Genomic DNA, 10272 nt, shown 5'->3' on the forward strand with positions numbered 1-10272 from the left:
TATATTATCTATGGAATTCGAACCTAAACTTTGTTTACGATTCAGTTTTTCTATCTCATTTTTTATTTCCTCAGCATACATAGGATTTATACTTAGCCAATTTTTTTACCTATTTTTCTTTTCGTGGGCGAATTCTGCCCATTTTTTCATCTAGGATTTACATATACAACATATATCACTGTCAAGGTCAAGAGTAAATTTTATATTATTGAGAATAAAAAAATCAAAAATTAAAAAAATAAGAGGCTCGAAATTTGAAAAAAAAAAGGATTGGGTTGCGCCATACATATGAAAGAGTATAGAATAATGATGTATTTGCCAAATCAAATATCATGGTTAAATTAAATAATGAACCATTCGGATTAATTGATAATATTAGTTGATCGATCATTTGTGAAAGGTTTTATTAACTCCTAAGTTATGTCGAGTAGACCTTGTTGTTGCTAGAATTCTTAATTCATGAGTTGTAAGGGGGATTTATGTCACCACAAACAGAAACTAAAGCAACGGTTGGTTTCAAAGCTGGTGTTAAAGATTATAGATTGACTTATTATACTCCTGAGTATGAAACCAAAGATACTGATATCTTGGCAGCATTCCGAGTAAGTCCGCAACCTGGAGTTCCGGCTGAAGAAGCAGGTGCAGCGGTAGCTGCCGAATCTTCCACTGGGACATGGACAACTGTGTGGACCGATGGACTTACCAGTCTTGATCGTTATAAAGGACGCTGCTACCACATCGAACCTGTTGCTGGAGAAGAGACTCAATTTATTGCTTATGTAGCTTATCCCTTAGACCTTTTTGAAGAAGGTTCTGTTACTAACATGTTTACCTCCATTGTAGGTAATGTATTTGGGTTCAAGGCCTTGCGTGCTCTACGTCTGGAAGATTTGCGAATCCCCGTTGCTTATGTTAAAACTTTCCAAGGTCCTCCTCACGGAATCCAAGTTGAGAGAGATAAATTGAACAAATATGGACGTCCCCTATTGGGATGTACTATTAAACCTAAATTGGGTTTATCCGCTAAAAATTACGGTAGAGCAGTTTATGAATGTCTACGCGGTGGACTTGATTTTACCAAAGATGATGAAAATGTGAACTCCCAACCATTTATGCGTTGGAGAGACCGTTTCTTATTTTGTGCCGAAGCTATTTATAAAGCACAGGCCGAAACTGGTGAAATCAAAGGACATTATTTGAATGCTACTGCGGGCACAGTTGACGATATGATGAAAAGAGCTGTATTTGCTAGAGAATTGGGCGTGCCTATCGTAATGCATGACTACTTAACCGGTGGATTCACTGCAAATACTACCTTGGCTCACTATTGCCGCGATAATGGTCTACTTCTTCATATCCACCGTGCAATGCATGCAGTTATTGATAGACAGAAAAATCATGGTATGCACTTTCGTGTATTAGCTAAAGCGTTACGTATGTCAGGTGGAGATCATATTCACGCTGGTACTGTAGTAGGTAAACTGGAAGGAGAAAGGGATATTACTTTAGGTTTTGTTGATTTACTACGTGATGATTTTATTGAAAAAGATAGAAGTCGCGGTATTTTTTTCACTCAGGATTGGGTTTCTTTACCTGGTGTTCTGCCTGTTGCTTCGGGTGGTATTCATGTTTGGCATATGCCTGCTCTGACCGAGATATTTGGAGATGATTCTGTACTTCAATTCGGTGGAGGAACTTTAGGACACCCTTGGGGAAATGCACCTGGTGCCGTAGCGAATCGAGTAGCTCTGGAAGCATGTGTACAAGCTCGTAATGAGGGACGTGATCTTGCTCGTGAGGGTAATGAAATTATCCGTGAAGCTACCAAATGGAGTCCTGAATTAGCTGCTGCTTGTGAAGTCTGGAAGGAGATCAAATTTGAATTCCCAGCAATGGATACTATTTGATTTGAATTCCCAGCAATGGATACTTTGTAATCCAGTAATTATCATTCGTTCTATTAATTTCAATTAAACTCGGCCCAATCTTTTACTAAAAGGATTGAGCCGAATAAAATACACAATACAAAAATACTTCTTGTATCTATAATGAATCCTATGGATCTTTCCGATTGGTATATTTTTTCTATTTAATTTCTATTTTTTGATTTGGAATAGATATAGTCTAATTAATAATTATAGCATTCTAATTGAATATCATAATATAATAGAATGAATTAAATAGAAATAATTTATATTTTAAAATAAAAAATTAGAATATAAATATTTTTCTATTTGTTTTCTCGATTGTATTTTTTTTCAACATTGACAACAGTGTATCAAACAAATATAATACGATCGTGAATAAAAGGATGGATTGACTCATGTTACATAGATTTATTTTTACTTCGTCAAATAATGGATTCGTTGTATTTAGTTTGTATCAAACAAGAAGTTTTTTCATTGTAATTTAATGTAATATGCAACATTTTTTTAATATTAAAGACTTATATCTTTTTTTTATTGCGATTGGATATACACATCCTTCTATTTTTTTTTATTAGGGTTGCTAACTCAATGGTAGAGTACTCGGCTTTTAAGTGCGACTCCATTTTTTACACATTTCTATGAACTAATTGGTTCATCCATACCATCGGTAGGGTTTGTAAGACCACGACTGATCCAGAAAGAAATGAATGGAAAAAGCAGCATGTCGTATCAATGGTGAATTCTAAAAATTTTTATTGGACCTGGCCCAAATTTTCGTTTGAATTGTTGGCTCGGAACAAATGAATTCAGTTGGGTTTAATTAATAAAAGGATAGAGCTTAGATGCTCCAATTATAGGGAAACAAAAAGCAACGAGCTTTCATTTTTTATTTGAATGATTACCACATCTAATTATACGTTAAAAAAGGATTAGTGCTTGCTGTGGAAAAAGTTTTTCCAACGAATGGATTAAGGATTTTTGTTATGAGTCCTAATTATTAGCTATTCTCCATTATGTTATGGGGTAGCCATAAATGTGTAGAAGAAAGAGTATATTGATAAAGATATTTTTTTCCAAAATCAAAAGAGCGATTGGTCCAAAAAATAAAGGATTTCTAACTAGCTTGTTGTCCTAGAACAATTAGATGGAACAAGCGAGCGGAGATAGTCCATTAATGGGTTTTAACTTGTTTTCTAGGTATCTATTCATATTTGTTTTTTTTAATTCTAATCTATATATATATATAGAATAGAATACCTTGTTTTGACTGTATCGCACTATGTATCATTTGATAATCCAATGAATCTCTGATCCGTTGACCAAATAGAATTTCTAAAATGAAGGAATATCAAGTATATTTAGAACGAGCTAGATCTCGCCAACAGGACTTCCTATACCCACTTATTTTTCGGGAGTATATTTATGGACTTGCTTATAGTCATAATTTTAATAGATCCATTTTTGTGGAAAATGTAGGTTCTGACAGTAAATATAGTTTACTAATTGTAAAACGTTTAATTACTCGAATGTATGTTTACGTTGGATTTTCGTAAACAACCGCTGGTTTACAAATGGTAACTTGCAAGATCAACCAGTAAATCTTAGGACATATTGTGTTTGTTCTTGCTGTTAGAAATTCTGTGTCTCTGGTGTCGAAAATATAAGAAATATGATAAAAACAATCGAATTCAATCCACTTGAACTCAATCGAACTTAATAAAGTAAAGTGCAAGAACACTTAAAAAAAAAAGGGTAAATTGTATTGATTAAACAAAAGTTGGTACACAGATTCATACATTGCAACTTGTGACTCGTTTCTCGCTTCCATACGGATACTTTGAGTGTAAGTTTGTATGATGGAATTGTGACCCGTTTTTCCTATGAAAAACTACTATTTATACTAAGTCTAGAAATAACTACACTTCTTTGAAATTCAAACTACAACTGCCACAAGTCGACAGTTTTGCTTATTTGAAAACAAACTTAAAATACAAACTGACTTAAAGAATAACTGTTGATAACCACCTTCGAAAACTGCTCTGTCGAAGTCTTCTACCATCTTCGAACCTAAATTTGCTTTCAATACAACACTCTGTTCGAATCTTCTTTAAATCTAGGTCAACTATACTTTGACCACATTTATTACAGCTAGTAAAATATATTGGCTAACAAATTGCCCCCCAGAAACGCCATTTTCGATTTCACCGAAGAAGAAAAAGACGTTTTTGAAAAAAAATAACTAACATTCTCCATCGAAATGAATGATGTCAGTATTTAATTCAAAACTAATTCAAATTTCCTTTAAATACTGACCCCACAATTTTAGTTAGTGGGCCACGTTCTCTAATATTGGAAAAGACGCCATTTTTAATGGTAAAACTGTCAAAATAAGATCTTGACATGTGTCATGATCAAAGGTCCATATAGAAACAAACTCACCTTTACTCTTCTCACTTTTCACCATTTCATTTTCACTTTCACTGTTCCTCTTCTCCGCCAAAATTCTCTCAAAGAAAAAGCTTCGAATTTTCTGCAACTCCTATCTTTAAACACGAAATCTTCACTATTCATCAACTTCTCACAAAAACATTGAAACAATGACAAACGCAGCAGGAACTTCTCATGTGAATCGCGAAGAACCCATTGATTTCACTGAAGAAATAGCCAATGCTGCTCCTGCTTTTGTGAACAAACCAGAGATCAATGAAGCTGAAAAAGCTATCTGGAAAACCCAGGTAATCATCCCTTGTACTGATACTCCACATGCATTCTTAGGCCCCATTTCTCTAGAACCTGAAACTCCAGAAATTAACTCTCTTTTTCCATGTATTGAAACTCAACCTCCTTTAATTTTCACAAAAGGTCCTTTTGACCTAAGTTTTGTAAAATCCAAAATTAGGACTGAACCAAAACCTTCTCCAGAATACATTGCTTGGTTAGACAAAGTTCAAAAACAAAAGGGACAATTCTGGAAGGAGAAAGGGATTTTTGATCTCATCCAAATATCTCGATATGGTCCAAAATACCATAATGAATTGATATTTGCTGCTTTACATTTTTGGAACCCATCGAACAACAGCCTTCACTTGAAATGTGGAATGCTCACTCCTACCCTTTTAGATGTGGCCGGCCTTACTAGCTTAAAACCAACTGGATACACCTTTAATCCAGATGTTACCACCTCTCAATACTCAGTAAATTTCGATAGCCCTGGCTATGGTTTGTTTATAGCTAACAACCATGATACCAAATGTGCTGAAGTATCTGCAGATGAACATGTAGCTTTCTTGACCTACTGGTTATCTATGCATGTTTTTTGCTCAAGGTCAGTACAAGTCCCTAAGAAATTCATGTGTCTAGCTAATCAGTTACATGAAGGAACATATATCTGTTTAAGCAAACTGATTCTAGGTTCTTTGTATGAAACCCTTAACCATACAACTAATAATCTTAGAGATTATCCCCGAACTGGTGGGAATTTAGTTGTATCAGGACCCATATGGTTGTTCCAACTATGGCTTTTAGCCATTTTTGGATCAAAACTTGCTTCGATCCTACCTTCCTCTTACACATCAGCATGCTCAGAAAGGACCACTGAAGGTATAGGCTTAGCTATGTTTCACCCTGATGGGAACAAATCTTCGCAACAACTTTTTGAGAATGCTTACAAAACCTTGCTTGATTGTCCCATTTTCACCCCTATAATGGCACCATTTACCACTAGGAAATATGGACCTAACTGGTTCAAAGAGGATTTTCCCACTACTTCGAAAACAGCCAACAAAACAGAAATCAATGCTATATGGGAAGCTTATTTGACCCCTACCTATCTATCTAGCAGACTTACACCTGGTAGCCCTTATGGAGTATATGGTTACCAACCTAACCATGTAGCTAGACAGTTTGGTATGGTTCAATCGAAACCTAGCTCTTTGTTCAAAAGTATAAGTGAATGGAAAATTCCTCTGATCGAACCTGTGTGGAAATCCATAATTCAAGCCAAGAGAACAACTGTGTTCGAGCCTACATATTTCTCAACATCATTTGCATGCTCTGAAACATTCTTTCGATGGTGGCGAAATTATTACATACGCCAATCCAATCGAGGGAATCCTGATGAATTGCTGCCTCAACTGACCAGTACTTTTCACACTTTGCAGAACAAAGACAAGAAGACTAGAGGTACGCACATTAAAGAAATTCAGCAATTTCAAAGATATTATCAAACAGCATATAACCCTTTACATCCAAGGAGGACAGTATATTATGCTGCTCAGACCTTGAGAGACAAAATTCGAGAAAAAATTCCAGAAACAATTTTTCCCCCTGGAACACCCAATAAATATCTTTATGTTTTAGAAAAGAAAATGAGACTAGCAAAATTTCCATCTTGTAATCTTGCTTTGGCCTTTAGGCCACCATACCCAAAATGGTTACTTTATAATTTCAAAATCCCACAGAATAATTTAGTAACCTATGCTAAATGCAATTTATATCAATATAGTGGTGAACTTGGCTATGAATTATCCCAAGTTCGAATCGAAACTCCCAGTATCATGGGTATGATTTTTTCCTTTACTAAAATATATTAATACTATTTTTAGAAAAAATAGTACTTATCTGTATAATCACATATTTCAGCTTTGCCTTTAACTCCAGGAGAAACAAAGCTCGATGATGCCAGCACCCAAAACACCTCAAAAAGCAAGTCTGACAAGAAGAAAAAGAAAGTTTCCCAAACTAAAGAAGTTGAATCGAAGAAATCTGAGGCTGCATCGAAGGAACCTCCTAAATCAAAGGAACCCAAAGTGAAAACAACTTCATCGAAAAGACCTTCTAGATCGAAGAACAAGAAAGAACAAGCAACTGTCGATCTCTCTGATGATGATGACGAGGTGGAGATAACTAAAGAACAGATCGAAGCTTCCAAAGTAACACTTCCCAAAGTCAATACTGAAGGAAGAAGGAAAAGAAAACAAGAACAAATATCACTTGTCCAAGAAAAGGAAGTCGAAGTGGAAGCTTCTGAAGGTTCTCCCACCATCTCACCATCTAAACCATTCAAACGTCTTCGAAAGAATTCTCACTCTAGTGCTCATTCACATGTTGGTGATAATGGTTCGAAGGTATTTTATCAAAACCATATTTTATACGAAATATTTCTAAGTGTCTTGTTTTAAGCATTTATCTTATTCTTTTTAGGGTATCGAACAAGAACAAGCTAATCCATCACAACATGGGCAAGACCTTCCTTCTTCGAAGACCACTTCACCAATTGCTGAAGACAAAGAAGATGAGCATGATGATGCTAGCAGTCCAGAAGGTCTTAAAGTGAATCTTTCTCAACAACAACAAACAGAAACACCCACTGATGACTTGGTAAATGATGAATCACTCAACAATGATCAATCTTATTCTGCACCCACCCTTGGAGATAATGTATCAAACTTTGCTACTGAAGATACAAAAATCACTACTCGACAAGATGCTCCTGGTGATGCAGAGATGATTGCTCAACAAGATACTCCTATGATCGATCTGGAAGAAATCGATCGATTGGCCAAAGATGATCCTTTCAACGCTTTTGCCTTGATAGCTAAGAGTAATACTCTTTTCTCAACTAGCACTGGCCAAACTTCTGATTCATCCAAGGGAAATCCCTCTGAGACTTCAAAGAACAACCTGCTAGCAGAATTTCAAAAGAAGATCATCGAAGCCAACTTGCTAGAGTTGATTGAAAAGGATGCTGGAGCTCTTGCTGAAATCAGGAGTTTATTTGAAAAGCTTGGTGCTCTCCCAACTGGTTGGAAATTTCGAAACCTGTTTAACTATCTTGAACCAATGTTGGAGAGTGCTAATCAAAACTTCCAGAAGAGGAAAACTGATCAAGCTCAAATGGAAGAGAAGAAAGCGTATCATGATCAAATTGTGATCGAACTGTCATCCTTCCAAGAGAAATTTAAAACTCTTCAGCAAGAAAGAAACAATGCGAAGCAGCAAGTGGTTGACATCGATGCCAAGATTAAAGAGCTGGAAGCTCAGAAAGCTGAAATTTTGGCTAAGGATGAAGCCAGAAATGAAGAAGCCAATGAAGCTGTTAACAAATTCAAGCTCTCCAAGGAACTAGAGTCTACCATTGCTCAACTTGCAAGTGACAACCATGCTCTCGATACTCAACTGGCTGAATACAAGAGCCAAATCGAGAAACTCATCTCATCATTTGAGATTTAGTTCTGTTTCTATTTTATTCTCTAAGACTTTTATTTTATTTCAGCCTTATCGAATATCTTGGTCTGTAATGTCTTTATAACAATTTATGGACCATTTTCTGTTTCGAATGACAATTTCTTTTCAATCATCGAAATTCCTTTCTTATTTTCTTATATCGAATTCAAATTTTATTTAAATCCAAATAAGATTGGAACAATTTCCAAGACATTTTAATGATGAGGAAACAAAAAAGTAACTTTTTTTGTTTAACCCAACAAGTTAAACTTGTCTAGGAAGTTGAAAAGAAATAAAACAAATAAATGACCTTTTAACACAGATTAATCCTTTTAAAAGAAAACCTTTAAAACTTCCCTCAGATTACAAAGTTAAGTAACCATTGGCCATCAGAATAACTGTTCCCACGTGTCATCATCTTCAAAGCAAGAAGAACCGTCTGATTGAATCACTTCTTTCAACTTCCCTCCCCTATAAATATGATTTTCCTTTTATAAAAATCACTCTTTTCTTTGTTTCGTCTGAAAAATCCTTCTTACTCAAAGCTTTCTTTCCCAAATCATCATGACCACCATTGATAATCTGAGTGATGATCTTTTAGTCAAGATTGCTGCAAAGATTGCTGCTCAAAGCAGGAAAGATCTTTTCGCCTTTCGCCATACCAGTAGCAGGCATTGGCGTGTCAGTGAGGATTCTGAAGTTTCTAGGGCTTTTGGAAATGATGTCCTCTACTTCCTTTACGACCCCAATGAATGGTACAACAATGCTATGGTGGCTCATTCTAAGTTTGCTTTTAAACTTAGACTCTGGAATCATGGCAACGCCATGTTCTGTATTCTTCGAAGCACTCAACACATGTTGGATGCTAATCCAAACATTGAAGAAATGAAACGCCTCCTCACTACTGCTATCAACGCCACTGGCTCTCTGAGTGCAAGGTACTACCGTCTTCTCATCAATGCACTCTCCATGCCTATGCCAGAAAACATCCTCGAAGACTTCGAAGATCTTGCATGGACACATCGATTGGCAGAATTTCGAAGCGACATTTTGGGAGGGACTTCAACTTATCGATTTCGCTGTCCTTGGTGGAATAGGCCCATGCCTATTTGGCTTACTAGGCGTCGTTTTTGCAACAACTACCACAACTGTGCAGGAGATGGGAGAATTGGAGGCTGGTATGCACTTCTACCTGGGCCAGATCATGAATACTACTTGGTCAATGCTTGCTTCAGGTGTCGTCTCGATACGGAAATTCGCTGGTTTCTCGATCGTTTTGGGATTGTAACTGAATGGTGAAAACCATCTTTAAATGCTTTTTAGTCTTTAAGTATTTTATGTTTTCTTTTGTAATGGTTTTTCCATTTTAAGCATTTCGATGTAACCTGCCCATCAGTTGGCATTTTTAAATTAATGCCAAGTTTTTATTTCGAATCAAATTACTCTTGTGTAATTTTAATTTCTTGTAACATCGGTTTATATTTTTTCAAATATTTACCGTTTATGCGTAGAATTCTCTGATCTTCTTGTAGTTCTTCGATCTCATACGCATTATTCGAAAAAACTCTTAGAATTTTCCATGGTCCTTCCCAACTAGGAGACCATTTTCCTAAACATCGATCCTTTTTATCCATAGGCAAGATAACTTTCCAAACTAAGTCCCCTTGCAGGAATAATTTCGATTTAACTCTTTTGTTATAGGCTTTTGCTATTCTTTCTTTTTGCTTTGTAAGCACTTCTAAAGCCATTAATCTTTCTTCATCAATATCTACTAATTCATCCAACATCATATCCAAATATTGATTTGTTGGAATTTCGATTTGTCTTTGAATTCGAGTAGATTGAAGTAAGATTTCTGTTGGCAATACAGCATCATGGCCAAATGTTAATCGAAAAGGAGTAGTATTTATAGATTCTTTAGGAGAAGTTTGAACTGCCCATAAAGCTTCATAAAGAAACTCATGCCATTCTTTGGGTTTTTTCTTTTGGCTAGCTTTTCTTTTGATTATAGTAATCAAATTCTTATTTGCTGCTTCTACCTGACCATTTGCCTGAGCATAATATGGTGTTGAAGTCAACAATTTATATCCTATTTCTTCAGCAAATTTTACCATCTTTC

The 10272-nt window shown here is 35.8% G+C and overlaps 1 protein-coding gene across 1 annotated transcript; it reads left to right on the plus strand.

Annotated features, from left to right (window-relative positions):
* Positions 1–4525: 4525 nt before the first annotated feature.
* Positions 4526–8159, plus strand: LOC146914239 (uncharacterized). The gene is made up of 4 exons (XM_085721025.1): positions 4526–4754; positions 5340–5528; positions 6570–7054; positions 7131–8159. Exons 1-4 carry the CDS (start codon positions 4526–4528, stop codon positions 8157–8159), a joined length of 1932 nt encoding a protein of 643 aa, XP_085577151.1.
* The last annotated feature ends 2113 nt before the right edge of the window (positions 8160–10272 follow it).

This window comes from Medicago sativa, chromosome 6, assembly GCF_051527215.1.
Source record: "Medicago sativa cultivar Bolivia chromosome 6, Bolivia_mono, whole genome shotgun sequence".
Taxonomy (NCBI): Eukaryota; Viridiplantae; Streptophyta; class Magnoliopsida; order Fabales; family Fabaceae; genus Medicago; species Medicago sativa.

What these genes read in the sequence shown, in the direction of transcription:
- LOC146914239 (XM_085721025.1), top strand. Translation starts at nt 4,526, where the DNA reads ATGACAAACGCAGCAGGAACTTCTCATGTGAATCGCGAAGAACCCATT. An exon ending in CTCAGAAAGGACCACTGAAG is followed by an intron (nt 5,529 to 6,569) that starts GTATAGGCTTAG and finishes CACATATTTCAG; the next exon opens with CTTTGCCTTTAACTCCAGGA. An exon ending in TTGGTGATAATGGTTCGAAG is followed by an intron (nt 7,055 to 7,130) that starts GTATTTTATCAA and finishes TATTCTTTTTAG; the next exon opens with GGTATCGAACAAGAACAAGC.